The sequence below is a fragment of the Solanum lycopersicum genome, chromosome 1 (assembly GCF_036512215.1).
Source record: "Solanum lycopersicum chromosome 1, SLM_r2.1".
In the NCBI taxonomy this organism is placed as follows: Eukaryota; Viridiplantae; Streptophyta; class Magnoliopsida; order Solanales; family Solanaceae; genus Solanum; species Solanum lycopersicum.
In genome coordinates, this window is record NC_090800.1 from 5,287,777 (window position 1) to 5,312,690 (window position 24,914).

Below are 24,914 nucleotides of genomic sequence, written 5' to 3' on the forward strand. Positions count from 1 at the left end.
TAAATTTATCAAAAATGATATAAAAAATTTGAAAGAAATAATTTTGGAGCTATCAATTTCATTTTGTCATCGATGTAGAGTTGAATAACTGCCAACAAAAGTCTCTTTCTTCTTCACTCTTAGTATGAAAAAAAAATAATCTTGAAGTTATTTGAAAAGAATAAGATTTTGTAATTTGAGAAAGAATGTGTTTTGGGGAAGAAGATGAAGATGAAAGGGGTTGGAGTAGGGTGTGGTAGAATAGGTTGACATTTTTATTTTTATTTTTATTTTTTATAAAATTAGATATTAAATATGTGTGTTTTTATAATTTTTGGGCCCAATGCCAAATGTTATTTTTTAATTAGACATGTTGCCACGTCACCGCAAGTGTATCATACACTCTTCACATTTTTTGTTGATTATCGAAAAATATCTAGTAGAAACGATTATTATATAGATAAAAGTGTTCAATTAGTACTAATATTAGTTGAAGTGTCTAAGTGAATTATGCGGACAACTTAAAGAGACCGCTGATGACTAAGCCTTTTTTCTTTAACGTTTTATCTTTCAAAAAGAGAAGTGTTTGGCCAAGTCTTTGTGGAAAAATAGGTGTTTTTAAAATTAGAGAGAAGTAAAAATTGTTTTTGAGTATTTACCTTGGAAGTTGAAGAGAAGTGTTCCAACACAACTAAGAGAAAAAAATATCAAAAAAGTCAAAAAGAAAAAAGGCATTTGCGGGATGGGTATCAACCTTGAAAGTTGGAGAAAAGTACTCTAATACAACTAAAAAAAATATCAAAAATAATCAAAAAGAAAAGGCGTTGGTGAGAAGGCCAATAACCTTAGAAATTAGTGATATGTGCTCCAGCACAATCGAAAAAATATCAACAAAAAAAAAAAGGTGCTAATGGAAAGGGCATCAACCTTGTAAGTTGGAGAGAAGTGCTTCAACATAATAAAAAAAAAATCGTGAGTTGAAGAGAAAATGCTCTAACACTTTAAAATTGGAGAGAAGATGCTCCAACACAATCAAAAAAATAAATAAATGAAAATTAAAGCGAAGTACTCTAATAATTGAAGATTGAACAACAATTAAAAGATTTAAAAGAAATGCTTCAAATAAATTGTTTTTTTGTCAAAAGTGTTTTTTTTATAAGAAACACTATTGAAAAGAATACAATTAAAAATACTTGGTAAAAATTTGATCAAACACATTATGTTGCTCAAGAGTGTTTTTTAAATATATTTACTAAATACAAATTGTTTTTCATCAAAACTATTTATTTTTATAAAAAGTACGTACTTTTGAAAATAATATTTTTTAAGAAAAAATTAAATACAAATATACTCCACAACTTTGTAATTTTAATGGATATATCCCTCGTTAAGAATATAATTAAGAGGTATATATATCGCGAAGTTAAAGGGAGGTATTTGCTCCTAAGCTGATTCTGAAAAATTGGCCAAACAAACATATTTTTGACTCTTATCTCCTTTTAGTAAATATCAAGTGTATAGGACTCGGTTGAGAATTTTAACTAAATACTAAAAATGTGATTTTTGTAATAGCTTAAGTTTCTAAATGAAATAGTGATACAGTCTAATATGACATATTAGAACAACGAGAGATCCTAAAATTTGAATCTTGTTATTATTCATTATATTAGAAAGAAAGAAATACACAACATACTTGACCAAAGTCTTCAGAACAGAGCTAGAAAATATAGGGTTTAGTACGCCTCACCCTAGCAAACGGCCATAATTCCAAAATTCAAATCTACACATCAAAAACATATTAAAAATTTAAATAAATAATAAAAAAGTGTTCTCTCTAATTTATTTATCCAATTAGCATGCATGATAATGATGAATAAAAAAAAGTCTTCAACTTCATTCAATTTATGATATTTCATCATTCATGAGATTGGAATCTAATTTCGTATTTTTTTCAATTATATTATTTTTGTATTTGTCAATGGTCTACTGAAATCTTCGAGTATAAATTTTCTATGTTTACATAAGTAAAACAGGCCAATCGACCCGTAAATCTAAAAATATCTAGTCTTTACCTAATATTAGTTCTCAAACCACATTTGATGTCCACCCAAAATAATATGAAAAACACTCAATCCTTAAATGAAAAAGTTATGAAGTATATTATATGCAAACTAAAAAGATCTTATAATATGTCAAACTCTTAAAGAGTTAAACTATATAAATATTAGCCAACATATATAAGCAAAACAACGTGCAAGAAAAAGCATGATTAAGAAAGAGTACCATCACAAGCAATGCAAATGACTATTGATAAGAAAGACTAACTTAGCCTATTCTAAATATATGTTTTATTTTTTATGGATGGAAGATACTAATCATTCTCATAAAAAAGTGATTAGACATCCATCTAACCTTTGTCAATTAGATCCATTATGTTTTCAAGAAAACTATAGATTCATCTTTTCCTTGATGGTAATTTAAATTAAATGGATCGAAATATCTCATAACGTTCTGAATCTAGCTTATGTATCACTTAAATCAATTGGTAAGGTGAACAATTCAACCGATAGAACATACTACAATTCCATGTGGCAAGGAGCCAACATCAACGTGTCAAATCTTTCCGTTGGGTTAAATTTGGAGCTAAAATTCCTTCCGCGCCTTTATTACCATTTGAAAGGCCTATGCTTTATACATAAAAATTATCTATCTGAGACTGTCCTTTTAATTTGTAGATTCTAATATAAGATTAGATCGAATTCTAATTTTTTTAGAGTGGTATCTCATTTAATGGCTCGAATCCCGCATGTATAGGTTTATATTTTAAAAAAAATGTTTTTGTGTAAACTCAATAATCAATCACAAATAATTGAATTACTAAGATAATCTTAAATCCATGTGAGTAGTAGGTTTATGATGGTGACAGAAGTCCTAATAAGCAGGGCCAGGACGTAACATCTTTGCATGCGCATGCAGAATAAATGTACCGAAGAAAGGACTAAAATGAGCGTGTTTGAATCAATTTATTTTATTTTAAATCGAAATAATTTTAAAGCAATTTCATATCAATAAAAAAAAAATTTATAAGTTTATCTAAACAGACTACAAATATCGAAGCATCTATCATTTTCTCTCTTTTTTCCCTTCTAATTTGTCCTCAAGTATTATAATATAATGTATACCATGACCATGAGATAGCAAAATTAAAATGTTAGAATTCATTATATATATAGTGATGAGTCAAATAAACAACAGAAAAAGTTACAATATGTAGTATAATCACTTAAAAAATAATCAAAATAACTTTTATAATTGAAAAATCACTTAATTTTCTCTAAATATCCTTTTGATTAAGAAATTATGTCACATGATGACATGAGCAAGATATATATACAAAAGATGAAGGGGCTTGCCTCGTCGTTCCTTTTTCATAAATTAAATTAATCAGTAATGGACCTACATTAATGAATGTTTGAATATATATCCATTGAATTTTAATTGAAACATTTATTTTTATGTTAGAAAATCAATAATTCAATAATATATAAGATATTGACTGAGCATCCAACTTTAAAAGATAATTTTTTTTAAAGAAAATATTTAAGCAACCACACTTTAAAAGTGATAGCTAGCTAGGAATTAGTCCCAACCTATAGAGGAATAATCAAGAATAAACTTACATGTTTAACTTGTATTTTTTATCTTATATGTGCCAACTAATTAGAAGTCAATCATTGGTACCTGAGCTGGTGGAAAAATCTAGAAATACACAACCCCCCACCCCCCACCCCCAAATCTAAAATGTCCAACATTATCATGCTTATTTTTGAAATTTATCTTTTCTGTTTTTATCTGGTATCTGTTATCTCCGTTTGAAATTGTTTATCATGTTACATTTATCGAAAGTTAATTTGATTAATTTTTAAAGATAAATTAGATTACATTGATATTTTAAACAAATAAATTAAATATTGTAAAATTACATGAAAAGTACTATAAATTATAATTTTATTTTCCATATTAATATAATGAAAAAATATATTTTAAAATATTAATCTAAATTTTTATACTTTGACTCTACAAATAAAAATTATGACAAATAATTTCGGACGAAGGAATTAATATTCAACATCTGTTCTGAAACTCAACAATTCAAGTTTACGTTGAAAATCACACTTTGAGATGTTGTACATTAAAGGTAACTTTGTTTTAGGATTTAAATTCGTTATTTTTGTTGGAGAGATATATATTTACTATATACCCACATCAAAATTTTTGCGGTGTAACAGAAGATTTAGAATAAAATATATCGATTTATGGCAATTTAGTAGCTTTCTTTATGTTTTATAATGTATATATATTACAATATATTATAGTTTTATAAATATTTGCTTGTGAATATTATTGTTATTAGTATATAATATTAATAAAAAATTATTATAAAAATCATAAGTTTTAAATTTTAAAATCTAATCTCTCATGTTTGATGTATATGTTTGGTTTTATCTTTGCTGTAGCCTTGTGTTAGGCACGTGATATTTTGCTCAATTCATATTTTTTTTTAAAAAAAATAATCGAGTTATTCTATCCTAAATTAAAATTTTTAAATTTGAGCCTTTGAGTTTTTAAGTATGAAAATTTTCTTGATAGGAAGAGTTTTTCCATGAATAGAGCTTCATACAGTGTAAATTTAAATTAATTAAATTTCAATATGCATTTCGTACGCTAGAAGATAAAAAATAATAATGAATTGTGGAACCAAGTCTGAAAATGCTGGCTCTATTAGTCTTCATCAACAGACAATTTGGTCCCCATGAGTATATATAGTAGTATATTCAATGTATACACGACCAATTTTGTATATATTTCGATGGATCGTGTCATATTTTCTTGTAACAAAAGAACTACTCCCTCTGTTTAAAAAAGAATGGTCTAGTTTGACTTGGAACGAATTTAAAAAAAGAAAGAAGATTTTTTAATTTTGTGGTTTTAAATTAAAATTATGTCAAATTTACTAAAATGCCCTTTAATTTTGTGGTCTTAAATATATCACGTGAAAAATTAAAATTAAATTATTACCAAAAATGGAAAAAATCATTCTTTTCTAAACAGATAAAAAGAAAATAAGGTAATTCTTTTAAAAATGAAGGAGTACTTTTTTTTTCTCCTACTTTTTTGGGGCAAAATAATTACTACTTGAGCTTATTATTGCAATATTTCTTGATGTTATCTTTTAAATTCTAGATTTTTATGATTTACCTATTAATTTAGTTTTTAAAAAAATTGATTGGCCGTTTATGCAAGGGATAAAGTGGTCTTTTTTTACTCCAAACTCAAAAAATACATAAAACATTTCTTATACACTCTAGTATATATTTATACAATTTTATATAAATATGTATAGTAAGTGTATAATGTTATATAAGCATTGTTGCGGAAAAAATGTGCTATGTGGGTATAGTGCAAAATATGACTAAATTAGACTATGTTTCTGAAAATATTCTTTTTTTATATGGTTCGAAATGAATAAAATTTTTAGAGTTTAAGGTTATATTGAGTCTTTCGGAAATAATATCAAAAAATAAAGGTAAAATATGCCTATGCTTTATTCTCGTTAAATCAATTTATAAAATTATACTGAATATATCATTATCTTAAAATTTAAGCATCTATTATTCATCATTTTTCAATATTACTTTTTTTAAATGAAAATTTCAACTACTTTTAAATCCCAAATAGTAATTATCTTTACTTTCAAGAATAATTCAAAAGAATCCAAAGGAATATTAATAAGAGTTCGGAGCCTAAAGGATAAAAAATATTAATAAAAATTTTTAAACGGTATATGAATTTTTATTTTAATCAAAACAGCAAAATTGCTCAAGAAGTAGCAATTTTGTTTATCGAAAAAAGTAAAATCGCTGCTATAAATTTGAATTTTTTTAAAATATTTTTTTTTAAAGAAAGCAATAATTTCCAATTTTATTGTTTTTTAATAAATCACTGCCTTGGTAGCGATTTAGGCTTTTTATTATTATTATTATTTATTTGCTATTTTTTAAAAAAAATTTAAAATAAAAATTGGATAAAATCGAAAAAAAATTCACAAATTTTACTACACAAAAATAAGTAGGATTATTTTTTTGAGCGATTTACTTAAAATTTTAAAAAATTATAAATCTAATTTTGGAGAAAAAATTACTTTGGAAATCTTTGCTTTAAATTTTTTTATTTATTTTGGTAAAAAAATCTAATTTTGCAAATCGTTGCTATAGCAACGATTTTATTTTTTTTGGCAAATATAATCGCTATCTTCGTAAGCGATTGTGCCGTTTTAATTAAAATAAAAATTTATATACCGTTTTAATTTTGTTAACATTTTTCACTCTTTAAACTCCGAACTCACGTTAATAAATTATCCTTTGATTAATTTCTTCTACTACCAAAATGGTAATATTAACAAATGACCCATTTCAAATTGTTTTAGATACTATTTTCTAGAGTTGATTTTTATTTTGAAACAATTTTTCTATCTTATATAAAATCTAATAAAAATAATAGTAAGATTGCGACACTCCATTAATCTCAGAGCTCATTAAAATATTATATTGAATATATTATATATCATAAAGTTGATTATGTTAATATTGCATTAAGTTTAGAAATGGAATCTTCATAAAGCTCTCAATAAAAAAAATTAAATTTCTGATGTAGATCCATCACCATCAAACCAGCAAGATCCAAGATTTTGTTTCCAGACAAAATATAGTTTAGATTACATAATAATTGTTTTCAGTTAATTAGGAGAATATACTAATTATTATTTTAAAGAAGAAACTCTCCATAATTTTCTTTATTGTCGGTTATATAAAAATAAATATAATCTTTTTTATTAGTACAAATAACACTTCAAAAAAATATTTACACATTATAATATGTGTCAATCCGAGGTTTTCTTATTGGAGAAAATTAATTACTAGAAGGAATCTAATCATTCTTTGTTTATTAATTTATCATATTAATGATAAATTAATTATTTATTACTCTTATATGTCATAATTATAATTTTATCCTTGACCTTTATTTAATTTTTGTGAAACTCAAGTTTTTAATCAATAGATATGGATTAATTTTTTTGATTAATTAATTTAATCAATGAACATGAATCATTATCATTATAAAAAAATTGGGAACTACATGGGTATTTTTCGGGAGATTAGTATGAAAATTCGCATAAAAACTTATTTTTCTGCAACTTTTCATACTAATTCTCATGAAAATCCCTATATAATTTACAATTTTCTTGTAATACTTTTAAGTTGGTCAAATGTATGTTTTCAAAAAATATATATATATGATAATTTATGAATTGATTTTATGAAATAACAAATATTATAAATCATTATTTATAGAAAGAGATAATATATAAAATAAGAGAGACGAAGTAACTTGTCAAGAAAATTTTATTACTAGAAGGAATTTAATCATTCTTTGTTTATTAATTTATTATATTAATGATAATTACTTATTTATTAACTGCTTGGACTATTCTCTCACGGGGTTTTGCTCGTAATTTGTTGGATATGATTAATATTTCTTTTATTTTAATTTATATGATAATATTATAAATTTAATTTAATTAAGAATGTTATTTTTTAAAATTAAAATGATAACACATAAATTATAACAGAAGAAGTATTACTCTGTTTGTAATATTTTAGCTGTCATTTAAATTTAACATAATTGTTACTTTAGAATCGAACTTCAAGACTAAAATGGGTATTATTTTCAATTATACTTTTTTAATTATTTTGAGTTATCCTTTTTGAAGATTTAAAAGAATGCACGGTATTATATTAAGAGTAAACAAACAATTTTTTTGATGTATAATAATAAGTTTAAGTATATCTGGGCAAAGTATCACGTAAGATATATGTGTAACTTATTTAATTTTATATTAATAATTTAAGTGTATATTTATGTAAATTTAAAAGTAAAGATTATAAATATCAGTTAAAATTAAGTTAAAAAAATATTAACGCATATCACCGACGGGTATGATTTATTGAATCTAATACTTTTTTCTTAAAAAAAGCTCAATAATTCCAATCCTAAATATAAAAGAATCATATATACATAAATAGCACTTTACTAAATAAAACTCTACAAAACATTAAATTTAAATTAATTAAATTTTAATATAAATATAAAATATCGAATAAAAACTAAATACTAATACTAACATATATTAAAACCAACCCAATCAATGCAAATCATTTTCTCCTCTGACCCATCCTATTTTATTACTCAAGTTTTAATAATTCTTTAAGCTTAAGGATAGATTATTTAGGAATTTTTTTAGTAAAGTGTGAAAAGAGATCTCCATTATTTTAAGGTTAAATTAGGTCTGTGATTTCAAGTACCAAGGCCAGCTAATAATCACTCCATGAGAGAGAGCAAAAAAGGACAGTCCATCAGCATATATTAATAAATAATAGAATTGCTAGAGTATTATTTAATAATAATAATAATAAATTATGTCTAAAAGCATTTTTAAACATGAGTCAACTTCGAAAATAAAATGGAGAGGGCAACTCACACATTTAATCGATCGACTAAAAATAATTATATTAATAGAAAAATATTATTATTATATATATAAATTTATTGACTATTATTATTTTGATGACGAAATACACGAAGTAAAATTTCTTTTTTTAAAAAAAAAAAAAATGTTAGTTAGCCTTCTACACAAACTTAAAATTTACTCATATTATGTTGTTCTTTTATGTCATGTTATATCAATTATTTTATGATAAAGTAACTTCGTAAGGTAACTTTATAAAATAGGTAATTATATTAAGATAATGAAAAATTATTTGTAAACAATATTATGTACTTATTAATTTGAGAGAGATAATTTCCATAGATATGTGACAAGCAATTTTAGTCATTTGTATTTGTAACAAAACTATAGATGAGTTATCATTCAACTCTAATATTGTATTGTTTTGGATTAAAATGAAAAAGATAGTTGTTTAGTAATCCATATATAGCAATTTATATAGGCCAAAATCCATTTAATTAGTAGTATTGTTTTTGCAATTTAATTATATTACAGCCTATGGTTTCCTAATTTCTCTTGCGTTTAAGAAGGTAATTTTACAACATAACGTATCACAAAAAAGATAACGAATAAGAAAAATAATTTTTACCATAAAGAAAATATATATAGTAGTTTAATTATGATAAAGTAATAACTATTAATTTTTATTCAAAAAATTGAATTTGAGTTTCATTGGGTTATTTTTGTTAGAAGTGCTAGTTTTTAAATTTAATTTTTTCATATAAATTTAAATTTTATCGAATTTTAATATAATATCAAATAAAAATTCAAAAAAAATACTTTTTCAAAATTTTCAAGGATGATATTCTAGTGGAACTACTTTAGTACTTACGATAACTTCCTTAGACTTAATATATACTATATGATATATCAAGCTTTTTAAAAGTTTCTGACAATACCAAACTTTTGATTCGATTTGCATTATTTGACAGAAAGATTACTTATTTACTCCTTATGTTTATAGGAGGGATATTATAAATTTTGGGATAATGCCCAAGTACCTCCTCAACCTAAATCCAAAATTTCAGAGACATATTTATACTATACTAAGGTCCTATTACCCCTGAACTTATTTTATTAATAACTTTTTACCCCTTTTTAATTTACGTGGCACTATTTTGTGGGCTCAACGATAATTGCCTTTTTTTTTCAAACTAGTACCACGTAAGCTAAAAAGGGATAGAAAACTTATGCATTTTCCCTAAATTCTTTTAAAAAAAGAAATATTGCGAGAGAAAAAATATGTTCTAAGTCACCTACATTTTTTTGGTTAATTTTATAATTATTTTTATAAGAGAATTTCATTTTCATAGCTAAGAGAATTACAATTTTTTTTGTTCTATTGATCTTAAAAATTCATAAAATATGTATCCATTGTTAATTTAAAACATAATAAAAGGCAATAGAACATAAATAAATACTTAAATTGATCTTAGTTGATAAGTAAACTCTCAGTTGTGAGTATACTTATATAGACATATTAACAACTTGTCTTCAATTATCCAACTCATTCCTATTGTGTCTATTGGATATTTAACGCCAACCTGATAAATAGATTTTGAAGGTGTTCAGATAATTATTTTGTAAATTAAAGTATTTATACGCATTAAAGACGAATAAAAATATCTAATTATAATATTCAAAATAAAATCCTTACTATTAGCTATGATCAAATTTAAATATATATTTATACTATATCTAATTTAAATAAACTAAAATCTCGTACTTACGAGCTTCAAATTATTACTTAGTTCTAAATATTTGTGTAACGAAGTCTTAGGGACCACCATTTCGTATACCAACCATTTTTGATAGTTTTGTTTTTGGAAACCAAGTCTTTTTACATTAAAAAAAAAGTATCTTTCTTAATTATTCTCTCTTTTTTTTTAATCACATTTTACATGATTTTTTCCCCAATAATATTTATGAGTTTCATAATATATTTTTTTTGTTTTTAATTACTTATTTATTTTTAAATAGGCACATTTATTAAGACACAGTAATTGACATAATAAGTTTATCATTTCTCTATTAATTATGAATTGGATATATTTAAAATTTAAAATTTTCAAGAAATTCTATCTTTTTTAAAGTAATTAATTAAAAATAAATATATAAAATATTTTTACCTCTTTTTAAATTATCAATATTAATAAACAATTAGAGACAATTAAAAAAACAGTGGCTAATAAGTATGTCGATAGGAGTATTTTCATTTATGATTATTGAAGGACGTAAAGACGATAATTTTCTTTCCATATTTTTTTTATAAAGGGCGATTTATTGAAGATATTTCTTAAAATTGTCCCTACAACATAAATGTGACATGAACCAATCACAAATTCATTTAGTAAATTTTTTAAGGGATTATGCACGAGTATCCTTATTTATGTTCGAAATTTTAAAGATATATTTATACTATTTAAAGATTTTATTATCTTTCATAAATTTATTTTATAAATAATTTTCTACCCCTTTTCGTACTACGTGACACTATCTTGTGGGTCTAGAGTATGTTGATATTTTCTTTCAAACTAGTGTCACGTATGCCGAAAAGAGGTAGAAAATTATTTATAAAATAAGTTCAGGGGGGTAATAACACCTTAGTATAGTATAAGTGTGTCTCTGAGATTTCAGACATAAATTGAGTGGATACTTATGCATTTTCCCAACCTTTTAATACTCATATTTTAAGCGATTCACACAATTCAAGTTATTTTTTTAAGTTTCATTCTTACTCAATAATAATATTTATTGTATCATATCATATTATCATTATGCGTTAGTTTGAGTTCTTTACATTTGATTGGTGGCGGAACGAGAAAATTCACCATCTAAAATATGGTATATATGCTTGTATGGTTATAGATAAAAAATATGTGAATTTTTAGATTTAACTTAATTTTAAAAATTAATTTAGGAGATGAAAATTATTCTTAATCCGTATTTTTTCTGTTATTAATTATCTATTCACTTTTAAATTGACACATTTATTAAAAAATAATTATTGATATAAAAAATTTACTATTTTATTCATATTAAGATTTTCAAAAGTTTCTTTCATTTTCCAAACAACTAAATAAAGCTACAATAGATAAAAAATTATCCTATCTCGATCTATTAAAATCAACATAATTAAAAATAATTAAAAAAGAGAAAGTGAACAACCAATTAATGACCGATAAAGTATTAAATACACCATATTAATATGGGATCTGTTCAACTGTTCAACACTACGAAATCATGCTATAAAAATTAAGTAAAAATAAAAAAATGATAAGTCTTACTATTTCTTTTTGACAGAATAAAAAAGAATAAAATGTGATAATATGTAAGAATTGAAGAAATTATTTGTTTAATTTGATAAATATAAAAATGATAACTTTTTTATATCTCCAATTAATCAGTTTTGAAAAGAGTAAATTTTTTTTGAAAATTTTAATTTTTTAATTCATCTACTTCATAATTAAGTAAAATGATACTCCCTCTATTTAATAGTAGTTGTCCACTATTAACTTGATAAAATTATAAATAAAAGAGTAATTTTACAATATCATCTTTTCAATATAATAAATATAATGTCTTGAAAAATGTAATTGAAAATTATTATAATTAATGAATAAAATAAATTATTCACTCCATCCCTAATTACTTGTCCACATTTTCTTTTTCAGTGGTTCCTGAAAATTTGTTACAAATTTTTTTATTCATTACACCCTCAATTAATTACTTTAAAAATAATAGAACTAATTTTTAATTCATCCATTTTATAATTAATTAGGATAAAATAATAAATTCATTATATCAATTATTAATTTCTTAATAAATCTGTTAATTCAAAACAAATAATTAACGACAGACGAGTATAAGCTAAGTATAAAATTATTATTGTTGAATATTTATTTTTAATATAATAAACAAATATTATTAGAATATGACAGTAACAATCATTATTTTTGAGAGTGAACAAATAATTAGAAAAATTTAGGGAATTTAATATTAACAGTAGGGGTGGTTAATGATGAATAAGCTCATATTTTGATGCAGGCGTGGGTATAAATGCAGAGAACCTTTGTATGTAAGCTTTCTTTTTTAGTTCCTTCAAATACCTAACTCTTCTCTCTTTTCCAATATTTGTGACTCTATCTTTATTACTTTCTGTTTGTTTTGTTTCTCCTATAATCTTCCTTATACTAACTACTATACATTGCACTTTGAAAAATTCAAAAAGTTAAAAATAACAACAAAAAAGACATTGTATAACATTTAAAAAAAAAGAAAAAAAGTGTGTACTGTGTACAGACTACAGAGTAACAGCAAAATAAGGTATCTTTCTTCTTTTCTTGCTACTTTTGGGTCTTGTCCTTCTCAGTTTCAGAGCTGGGCTTAGGAAGTTGAGTCTCTGAGTGAGTATTTATGATGCTCAAATTAATGTTTCTCATTATTTTCAATTTGCTGTACTTCTGAACATTTATTGAACTGGGATTGTGTTTTCTTGGACATTGGTGGAGCTTCAAATTTTTTTTTTGAAGCATAGCTTGGGACTTTGTTTCTCCCTTTGTGTGTATATTGAGCTGAGATTGTGTTATTTTGGTAATTTTGAAGGAAAGTTTGGAACTTTGGTTCTTCCTTTGTGTGAATTGAATTGGGGTTGGGTTTTCTTGGACATTGGTGGCACTTTTTTTTAAGGTTATTTTGAAGCAAAGGTTGGAACTTTGTTTCACCCTTTGTGTGAATTGAACTGGGATTGTGTTTTCTTGGACATTGGTGGCACTTAATTTTTTGGTAATTTTGAAGCAAAGGTTGGAACTTTGGTTCTTCCTTTGTGTGTATTGAACTGGGATTGTGTTTTCTTGGACACTAGTGGCACTTTTTTTTTTCTTTTTTTTGGTAATTTTGAATCAAAGTTTGCAACTTTAGTTCTTCCTTTGTGTGATTTGAACTGGGGTTGTGTTCTCTTGGACATTGGTGATACTTTTCTTTGTAATTTTGAAGCAAAGCTTGGAACTTTGTTTCTCCCTTTGAGCATATTGAACTGGGATGATATTTTCTTGGACATTGGTGATACTTTTCTTTGTAATTTTGAAGTAAAGCTTGGAACTTTGTTTCTCCCTTTGAGTATATTGAACTGGGATTGTGTTTTCTTGGACATTAGTGGCCCTTTTTTTCTTTTATTTTTTTCTGCGGGTAATTTGAAGCAAAGCTTGGTACTTTGGTTCTTCCTTTATGTGAATTGAACAGGGGTTGTGTTTTCTTGGGCATTGGTGACTTTTTTCTTGGTAAATTTGAAACAAAGCTTGGAACATTGTTTCTCCCTTGTGTACTGAACTGGGGTATTGTTAGCTACCTCTTCTCCAGTTGTTTGGGAGCAGGTAGCTTGACTGGTTTCTCTGTCTGCTTTTTTTTACCAAGCTTGTTGGAGGAATTCTCCTAAATTTTCTGGTGTAGTTACTTTCTTAGTTTTATTTTCATCTGTTGAACTAGATTTTTTGAATTATTTTTTAATCTTTAGGCACAAAACTATAATCTTGTTCCTTCAATTTCTCTACCTGTATGGATGTGTAATGAAGTGGAGGCATTTCACCAGCTGAACAATCGATCCCTCTCGTCGGATCTTTGAAAGTGGCCAATTGTTTGATGTGTATCTTATAGATTGTTAATCTTGAGGCAAGGGGATTTTTTTTTTTTAGTTTAAGTTTGATTCATTTCCCAAATAATGGATATGGGTAGCAAGAATGATACTCAAGGACAAAAGAGGAACAAGGATGCTACTAATTTTCAGTCACCAAACATATCGTTGGACTGGCAATTAAGTGGAAGCAACTTGACAAATGCATCAATGGGGATGATCCCTAATAGCAATCCTTTAGTAGATTCAGTTTTTCCCACTATTTGGGATCGGCCTCCCAATTCGTCACACTTAGGTTTCTATGGTAATAATAATGCTAATGCTCAAATCAGTCCTTGCATTATGAATCAGCACGAGACTGCAGCAATTGGCTCGGTCCCTACGAGAGGTAGTATGAGTTGGAATCCACTGAATTCGATGCTGAAAGGGGCTATGTTTGTACCACCTATTCCTGGAATGATTCCTCAAAGCTTAGCTCAGCTTCCAGCTGATTTGGGTTTCATTGAGAGAGCTGCAAGGTTTTCGTGCTTCAGTGGAGGAAACTTCAATGATATGATGAACCGGCCTTTAAGCGTCCCTGAGTCTACTAAGCCTTGTTATAGGGGACCGGCACCAACGTGGAGAACCGAAGAGGTTCTTGCAAGCAGCGGGTTAAACTCACCCTCTGCTGTGGACCCTTGGAAGCAGAACATACGAAGTGGTGTTGATGGTTCCAAAGATGTTTCTTTACCTCATGAGAACAAAACTCATGAGCAAAGCCCTCTCAAGATTGAGAAGAAGAATGAAATATTTGCGAGGTCTCGGGATGAAGGAAAAGAATCAGTTGGATTGTCTGGAAATGAGTCTGATGAAGCTGAATGTAGCGGCCGTCAAGAGGAAATGGGAAGTGCCGGACTGGAATCTTCCCCGAAGAGCCTTGGCTCAAGGAAAAGGAAAAAATATAGTCAGGTAGGACATCGTTAGTATGTCTCTTTCCACCACTATAGCTCATAATGATTCTTTGCTGAGTGTTCTTATAAATTTTGTCAGGGTACCGAGCATGATCGAATGAAGCGAGTACAACAGCTGCCAGCTGAACCTGATAAAGAACTAATTGAAACTCAGAAAGGAGATGGACGCTTACATTCACCTTCTAGCAAGCATGGCGGAAAAAACAGTAAACAGAGGTCTCAGTCTTCAGATCCACCTAAAGAAGATTACATACATGTTCGAGCTCGAAGAGGCCAAGCGACGAACAGCCATAGTCTTGCAGAAAGAGTAAGACTTCATAGTAGAAGCTTTAAGTTAGGGGATTTTACTTGTTCCAGAAATGATTTGCGTTGTGGTGATTCTAGGTAAGGCGAGAGAAAATAAGTGAAAGGATGAAATTTCTGCAGGATCTTGTACCTGGTTGTGACAAGGTTAGTTTTTATCATTATACATATGGAGAACTTCTAACAGGCATTTGTTGTTCATGTTATCTCGGGCTTAAATTTTCAGGTCACTGGTAAAGCTGTAATGCTGGACGAAATCATTAATTATGTTCAATCTTTGCAAAGACAGGTTGAGGTATGAAAGCTATAAATTGCTGGCTCATTTTTTCGAAATCGTATCTGTTCTTCCCTCAATGCCATGTGAATTTTTCGATTGCTTCACAATATGCTATTCATTGTAAAGGATTAAACGATTCCCTCCCCTTACTCCTATTTTCTAATCTAATGCTGAAGTAATTGTCATGAAAAAGTTCAAGAAATGCTGTTCATTGCTCTTATGTGCTTATATCATGACTCTTGTTATTCTCGCAGTTCCTCTCGATGAAGCTTTCAACAGTAAACCCAAGGCTAGATTTTAATCTTGATGGGGTCCTTACAAAAGATGTAAGAACTACTATAACCTTCAGAACGAAAATTACACAAAGCAGAGTTCGGTGCATAAATTCCAGCTGCTAATGCTGGTATATACATTTGCCTTTTATTGCAGTCACAAGCAGGTCCTTCGTCCGCACTTGCGTTTTCACCTGATAATATGACCATGACTTATGCTTCTTTGCATGGATGGCAATCTGGTCTGCTTCAATCAGGTCTTCCTGGTGATGGAAATTACATTGATGCGTTCCGTAGATCCAACACCCAACTCTCCTCTATGAGTGGTGGCTATAGAGATCCTTCATCTCAGGTAGTATTTGGATAGCTACACGTTTCTGGTTTTAGGTTGTATCGATCACAGAGGCGGAGCTAGGATTTTTAGTTTATGGATTCTGAACCAAAGTTCTTGATAGTTTTTTGTGATAAATGGATTTTAAACACATATACGGGGTTTGAGCCAAAGATACTAGTTTTTTCCGAATCTATAGGCACCATTGTGTGTTTGCCCTTGATTTTGTCAAAGTTATAGGAAAAATACGTGGCATAATGAGTTGTGAACCAAAGGAACCTTGCTTCATGTTCTAACCATTTGCCTTGCAATTCATATCGTCTTCAGGTACCTAGTGTATGGGATGATCAGCTGCATAATGTTGTGGATATGGGATTCACTTCAACTGCACCCCTCGATTGCCAGGATTTAAGTAAGTGTTTTACACTATCCTGCATAAATTTTTCTTTCTGAAGTAGGCATCAGCTACCCTGATAATCACCAAAATCTCTGTACTTATAGGTTCTTTGCCACCCGACCAAATGAAAACAGAACCTTGAAATGTTTCAAATCGTCAACCGGATACACTTTCTGTTTCTATGGGGAGTAAGTTGCATAGATCATCGTAGCACTGAGTGAGTTCACATGTTTGGGGAGTTATCACGCGGTGATATCCCCATCTTTCAAAAAGTGCTCCCTCCCCACAGTCGAAGGAGTTCTGAGTTCAGTTGTACAGCAAGTCCACAAAATGTTCCCTTTTTTATGCTCATTCTATATAGGTTACAAAAAGTGAAGATTTATACAACATGTTTGTGAGATTATTCCATCAACACATGCAAATGAGGGTTCAAGAATTTATGCGTTCCGGATACTATATGCAAGCCTCTCTACCTTCCGTGTACACTCTACACTCTCCAGACCGTACTTTGTGAAATTACATTGAATATATTGTTGTTGTTGGTACTATTTACAAGCTTAATGGAGAATAGCCATTCATGTTTTAGTTATAATTTGTTGTGTCATTGAAAGGCGAAATGGTTGTAGTACCCTTAATCTGTATTGGAAGTAACTTGAAAAATGTGTGCTTTGTATAAAAGAAAAGAATGAATATATTTATGTAGTTCTTTGAATTTTCACGTTATCTGAATTAGTCGAGTCAGTAAGTTTATAATATGATTTTGTTATTTTTGTTTGTAAAGCAAATTATATGGTAGAAAGATGCCATAATGATATGTGTACTGTCTTTAGCTACATTATCACATCAGTCAGTGAAATGGGGTCATGGAATTTATAAACAACTGAGTTGATAAGATTCTCTGTACCAGATGTCTAATAATCTTACAAGTTTCCAGGAAAATGAAAAATAAAATAAAATTTAAGTCTTGGTGGGGTAAGAGGAAATGGAAAAGTACTAAAAATCTTCCAATATTCTGTCTGAAATGGAGAAAAGAAAATTTCTTTTATTTTTTCATGTTTGGATGGATAGACTTTTTGGAGTAGGAAATAATTATGTTAATAGAAACAACGAAAATAAGTTTTATAAGTGACTTTCTATGTTTAATTGCATCAACCCACCTATCGAATGCCCCTACCCCTTTGTTAGGAATTTTCAGATCGAAAAAAAAATGAAGAATTCGTCTTTTATATGAATTTTAACAATCTTTCACTAATAAGTTAGTTTTGAGGTTAAATTAGACCTAAAATATATATTTTCATGGTATCATGTCAGACTTATTCCAATTTCTTATTCATCAATGTTGAGCTATCATATTATATTGTTCATGCTCTGGTTCACGAGGTTGTTGGGCCACCTTATTATATTGTCTCCGCTATTCATGATTTTGAGATGATAGGTGCACTAATACAAAAAAGTAAATCTAAGATATAAATCTGATTGTTTTAACATTTAGGTTCTTATCACTAATAGTCATTAAAATTATAGGTCCACAGTTATTTTTATCTATCAAAATCATTTAGAGAGAATGTTACCCAATTTTAGAAAGTAAATAAGAACGAGATAAATAAAAGATTCAAATTTCTAACTTCAATTAGAGAGGTGCGTCCAATCATGATTGCATAACATTATATGATACTTCAAGTGTCGGTTCACATATCTATATTTAAATGTTTTTAAAAAAATCTAACACTACTATATATATAATTTCAGGAGGGGAGCATGAGTTCACGTGAATCCGGTGATCTCCTCCCGGGTGCGCCTCTGACCTCCGAGGCCTACCCCACTTACCTCTCACCCTTATAGGCTTTTGCTAAATTACTTATAAATTTTTTTGAGTTACTATTTTTTTTTTACTTATTAAACAGAAGAAAATAAATAAGAAACAACCTACTTTTTCAAAAAAAATAATATTTATGTATATATTTTCTAGAAAAATAATCAGAAAGTTTTTCTATGGTACCAAATACACAGTTATAGATTTAGGAGTTAAAAAATTTCACATTCCATTATTGTGTTCAGCAAAAAAATTATATTATTGATTATTCTAATAGTTACACTTTATCAAAAGGATCCAAAGTTGGTAGAAAGATTTGTTTACATTTCCATCAGATCTCTTATCATTTACAAGGTCATAAAAGCTATCTACTTTATGAATGTTTATGTATATGTTAGATAGGGTTGTGAATTAAATTATTTAATGTGATTTGTTGGCATCTGAACATCTCCTTGATAGTTTCATTTTCTTTTTGTACTTTTTTTTATTTTTTTTAATATCTGAATTGCAAATCTTTATCCCAAATATATTAGTCCATTCTTGATAGGAAACTGTTTTTTCCTCTTATTATGAAATATGTGATCTTCTTTCCTCTGAAAATATTAAAATTATCACTTATTAGTTTGAGAAATATATTTTACTGCTAACACAATTAAATGTGTATATACATACACTTTGGTTTGTCTTACCTTTGATTTTCATTTACCTGGCTTCTTTTTTTTTGCTGACACATTTTTTTTGTTTTCTTTTTAAATGTATATTTTTATCGATTTTTAAAGAGTGAAGTTATGTGTTCTAGTTTATATTTTCAATTGAGATTTTTACATGTGTTAATTGGGTTTGTGTTGCCACTTTTTGCCTAGGTGAAACTATTTCGCTCGCCTCTCTCCTCCCTCTCCCGATCTCGTTTGCCATTTATACAAATGTATATGTATAATATAGTTATATACAATTATATACATATAAAATTCACCTCTCTCCCACTTTATGCCCTCTCTCGCTCGTCTCTCTCCTCTCTCTTTCAGTCTCGCTCGCCTCTCTCCTTCCTCTCCCAATCTCTCTTTCCATATATATAATTACATATGTATAATATACAATTATCTAATCAATATACATATACAATTCACCTTTCTGCCACTCTTTTCCCCCCCTCTCTCTCCTCTCTCTCTCTCTCTCAATCTCGCTCGCCTCTCTCCTCTAAATAACATGTAGCTAGAAATTATAATTATCAAACTATAGCTATGGAGTGTAGTTAATTATTTTTAGGTGACTATATATTAAAGTTTCCCTAGAAATAATAAGCGTTCTGAAGATAAAAATACACGTAATTTCATTTCATATTTATAAAGCTAACAGACGTTACAAGGTGTAAACTTTAATTTCACTTGACATTGATGCAAATGCTTTTGTACATTTTATTCCCCGAAAGTTTAAACTTTAAATCGAAGTTTAGAATCATTTTACTAAAGAGGAACTATCTAATTACACAAATATTTTTATCATATTTATATTTTATTTCATTAATTTATAATTTCATATTAAATTTTAAGTCTGATACATCTAGATACATGTTTTATTTATTAATATATATATATATATATATATATATATATATATATATATTCTTTTTTTTTTTGGTTACTAGATAAATTGAAATAGGGATAGAGGTGATTAAGAACTGGAGGTAGGCGAACAAGATTTATTTATATATCTTAGATGCATGTAAAATCATACTATATAAACACTAGGTACATATATCTGGTGTTATTCACATGTATCTGAGATACTAGATACATAGGAGTTTGACGAGTGAGATGGGAAGGAAGGTGATCAAAATTTGTCTATGTATATCAAGTACATGAGAACCCACTTGTATATAATGTATGTAAAGCAAATTACACCTAATTTTGACCTAATATATTCCATCATACATGTATATTTGAACGCATTGATATCTGATAAGATTCTAAGGAGTCTTTTGGGAGACCGCATTAAAACAAATAGTTCATGTATTATGTGTGGTATTATTTAGTACTACGTTTGGTAGGGATTTGGACTTACGTATAACTAATCGATGGATTAGTTATACCGCCTACATGGTATTATAGGATGTATTACTAATACCTTACATTTGGAGAGATTAGTAATAGATAGGATATAATACCATGGGATAAGTGTATGTAAAGGCAAAAATATCCCTCAAATTATTTTAATTATTTTCTTGATTTATGATTTATATTTGTACTAGTAAATTTATTTAAATAGATTAGCTTACAAATTATTTAGAGAAAATTTGTTTGTTACTAAATAAATCCATACAAATTGATACAATATTTAACATGTGAGTTGTTTAACATTAACTAATTAAAAGCACAAATATATCATCACATGACGTTTGTGATCTTAATTGAATGTATATAAATATTTGTGCTATATTTGTATTTTTAACAATTTATAAAATTGCATACATATAAACAAATATGACTTGTAATTTTTATGTATAAATGTAGATTATTTATTTAATTTTTCTATTTTTTGCCGTCTTTTCAATTTTAGAAGTTGATAGATTATCTTTTTTTTAATTAAAAATTGACATTTTGTAAGTAATCAATACTAAGATGACAATTATTTATCCTAAAATAATTTAATTGGTAAAAAAAGAGGAAAACATGACAACAAGACTATTCTCTCATAGTTAGTTAGAAGGTCATAAAAAATAATATTGTCCGACAATTATTTATCTTAACTCAATTTTATAATAATTTAACGGTATAATTAGAAAGAAGTTTTTTATAAAGTTTCAGTCCAAGCACAAGATGAGTTGGGAAACAATGAACTAAACACTTTGAAAGAATAATTACCGCACTATTAATCCCTGCATTACTACTATCAGTATTACTAATCCATGCATTATTCATCTTTGTACCAAGCGACCCTTAGTAATACAATCATATAACACCATATAGGAGATAATAGTTATGCATAGACCCAATTTTCTACCTAATATAGTACTAAATAATACCATTCACAATACATAAACTATTTGTTCTAATGCGCCCTACTAAACGACCTCTAAAACTATAATACCTCTTATTTTTAGACCTCTAAAATAGACTTCATGGGTATATATTACTAAATATAATATCAGCAGTGCAGAAGCAAATGAAAAGAAAGCTGAAAAAGCAAAAGCAAATAAAATCTCAAAGGAGGAAAAAAAGAAAGCAGAAAAATAGGGACCAAGTGTGTGTTTGATACGAAAGGAAAATTATTTTCTGAATTTTTGTTTTGGTTTTCATATATTTGATTGGCTTAAATATTTTGAAAAATACTTTTTAAATCAACTCATTTTTCTTAAGATTTAAGGAAAACGACTTTCCTTCAAAATTAGGAAAATCATTTTTCAGAACTCTACTTCATCCTTCAATATTTTTTTCTTACCCTCCTATATCGTATCCGACCCTCCCCATAAAAAAAAAAATTAATTAAGTTTTTCTAAATTTTCTTATTTTTAAATTTCAAATATTTTTTTACCCTACTCCCAAACCAACCCCCTTCTCCCAAATAAAAAAATTAATTTCTTTTTCAAATGTAGGAAACTAATTCCTATTTAAGGAAATCTATTTAAGAAAATTGTGTTTTCTTATTTATTTAAGGAATTGTGCTTTCTTATTTATTTAAGGAAATTATGTAGAAAAGTTCTTTTTCCAAGACGAGTCCAACGAGGAATTCTACGTGGAGAAGCATTTCGAGTTACGCAAGGAATTGAAGACATGACAAAGTCTAGTTCGAGTTGAACAAGACTTTGAGGAGATGTGATCTATAAATAGCGTGATAGATTCACTTGAAGAAAATTGCGCACTTACACAAAGAGAAGATCAAAATACGATCAAGAGGTTTGAGAGAGTTCTGAGATTTATTGGAGTGTTGCAATTTGTGAAATAAAACTGTAAAATTGTATTCAAGAATCTTGTTTATAATCTGAATTTTGTTAGTAGGAGTTGTTCGACAAGTTGTAAAACTTGAAGAACATTAGAAAATATAAAACTAGGGTTTTTTGTGTTTTTGGGTAGCTAGAAATTAGAGTTTATAATTTCTTAGGTAGGAATTAGAGTTTATAATTCCTTGGGTTACATATCTTTGTAATCGTTTGTTGAGACTTGAAGTTTAATAAAGTGGAGTTAAATTCTACAGAGGTATAGGTCACAATTTTTACCCTTAAGAGTTGGAATTTTCCGCGATAAAATATTGTGTTATTATTTTATTTGCTTCACAAAACATAACTACTGTAATCTGCAAAGGAACATATAGAATAAACCTATTCCTCAGACAATTTTGGGGGTCAGAATTTCAACAATTAACCTTGAGCCCTCAAGGGCAAAACAGTGACTTTCTTTCAAATTTAGGTTACCCATACATTAAGAAACTCAAATTTAAATTTTCTTTGAAATTAAGTTCAATTCGACTTTTAAATAATCATAATACAATTTCACAACTTTGGACATAAAATCTCCATTTTTTCCAATTTAAAAGATCGACCTAAATGTGAAATCGATAATAAATTATTGGGGAATACATAAATAAATGTTTAGAAGCATATTCAACAGTCAACCCCCCCCCCTCTCCCCCCCACATCTCAGAAACGTACCTCTGTTAAATTTAATGTACATGACAGTAACAAATATATTTGAAATAGATTTACCAAGGATCAAGAGGCATACTTGTTTACCAAAGCATTACGAAATGAACAAGCTAGGAGTGTTATACTTGTTCGCACTGCCAAATCTGTCGTGAATCAAGTAGATTTTGTACGGGCTTATGTGTTAGAAGTGGTGAATGGGGCTGATTTAGATGGGACTATTGGGTCGAATAAAATATTAGAGAGTTTTATGGAAAACTTACATAAATATACTATAATTAAGAAAATATTTACCATTTATAGCAATATTTTTTTTCACTTGATCATTTTTAATTCATTTATAATACAAGTTTAATACATATTACAAAGATAAATTTCATATTCAAATATAATACAAGTTTTAATGATGGATAATACATTTATCACACATTTTAATACAGTTATAATATAATGTGACAATTTTTTATCAAATAAACATAACATATTTCAAAAACAGTTATAATTCAAATATATCACATACATAATTCACTTTTAGTACATATTACATATTTATCACAATATTGCTATAAATGATAATAAACAAAAAAGTATCGCTAAAATCAATAACTATTTTTAAAAATGTATTAATTCATGTAATTTTTTCGAGTTTTATTTGGTATCCCGGCCCAATTATCAATTAGTTAAATATGAATAATGACTAGACAGAAGAGTTATGCATATTGTGAAGAAACTGGCCTCTCATCTTCTTTTTAGACTCTTAACTTCTCATCCCCTTTCTCATCTCTATCTTTTAGTTACTTGTTATTTCGGTACTTCTCTTCGTAATTCAAGTATTGATATTATAATTTGGTTATCAATGAACATATTATTCATGTATCCTTGAAATTTTTATAGTGCTTAATTTTATTTTATTTTTCTTTTTCTAGACAATCATCTACCTAAGGTTGAGTAATTATTTTTTTTCGCCAAACACACAGTAAAATTATAAACGAAAATAGAACTCTTTTTTCTTAATTTTTTATATGTCGATTCTTTTATGTTTTGACTAGTAAAATTTCTGACTCACCACTAAGTCAAGGAAATTGGTTCATTCAAGACTAAAGTTCTGTATATATAGTAAATGACTATATATGAACGCCCAATATAGTGTTCCAATATAAGCTACTATTATTTAATATCATAAATTGATTGACCAAACTTTACCATCAAGCCTTTAAATTTTCTTGACGTTGCATAGCTTCAATCAAGTTGCATGTGTAATTCCTATAGGGTATAAAATAGATACAATCAAATACTTGAAGGAGGAAAGGTTTTCGAGTGGGGTATGGTGTTTTTAAGCGGTGGATCTCTGACTTGGTCTTCGAATCCTAAGTCTCAGCCCCTTCCCGGCTTGCCTCGCTCTCAGGTTGGCCTTTCTACTTGACTAAGTAGTATTCCACTCTAACGGTAGGGGCATAAATAGCTAAAAAGTATAAAGGAACTATAAACAAAAGTAGTGGGGTATATCTAATCCTCTTTCGTATTTTTTCTATTTTGACTAGTAAAATTTCTGGCTCGTCTACTGAGTCAAAAGGGAATTGACTCCATCCGCCACTAACAAAAATCAACAGGTGCAAGTATACATCATGAAAATAAGGAAGCAAAGATGTAACTATGTAAGAAAAAAGTTTCACATTTGATATGTTCAGCTTTTAAGACCAC

At 27.8% G+C, this 24,914-nt stretch overlaps 1 protein-coding gene across 3 annotated transcripts; it reads left to right on the forward strand.

Moving 5' to 3' along the window:
* Positions 1-12,699: 12,699 nt before the first annotated feature.
* Positions 12,700-17,476, forward strand: LOC101261258 (transcription factor bHLH49-like). 3 transcript variants are annotated; one of them, XM_004228374.5, is made up of 9 exons: positions 12,700-12,931; positions 14,118-15,182; positions 15,264-15,491; positions 15,569-15,634; positions 15,714-15,782; positions 16,019-16,090; positions 16,194-16,388; positions 16,695-16,779; positions 16,869-17,476. In XM_004228374.5, the coding sequence occupies exons 2-9, from the start codon at positions 14,322-14,324 to the stop codon at positions 16,904-16,906; spliced, it is 1,614 nt and encodes a 537-aa protein (XP_004228422.1). In that variant the 5' UTR covers positions 12,700-12,931; positions 14,118-14,321; the 3' UTR covers positions 16,907-17,476. The 3 variants fall into 3 exon arrangements, with proteins under 3 accessions (XP_004228422.1, XP_010324904.1, XP_010324838.1); XM_010326602.4 differs by having other exon boundaries at positions 12,877-13,011; XM_010326536.3 differs by lacking the exon at positions 12,700-12,931 and having other exon boundaries at positions 12,940-15,182.
* Positions 17,477-24,914: the final 7,438 nt, after the last annotated feature.

Coding starts and splice junctions, on each gene's coding strand:
- LOC101261258 (XM_004228374.5), top strand. CDS start 14,322: ATGGATATGGGTAGCAAGAATGATACTCAAGGACAAAAGAGGAACAAG. Junction 15,635..15,713: donor TTGTACCTGGTTGTGACAAG/GTTAGTTTTTAT, acceptor TTAAATTTTCAG/GTCACTGGTAAAGCTGTAAT. Junction 16,389..16,694: donor ATAGAGATCCTTCATCTCAG/GTAGTATTTGGA, acceptor TATCGTCTTCAG/GTACCTAGTGTATGGGATGA.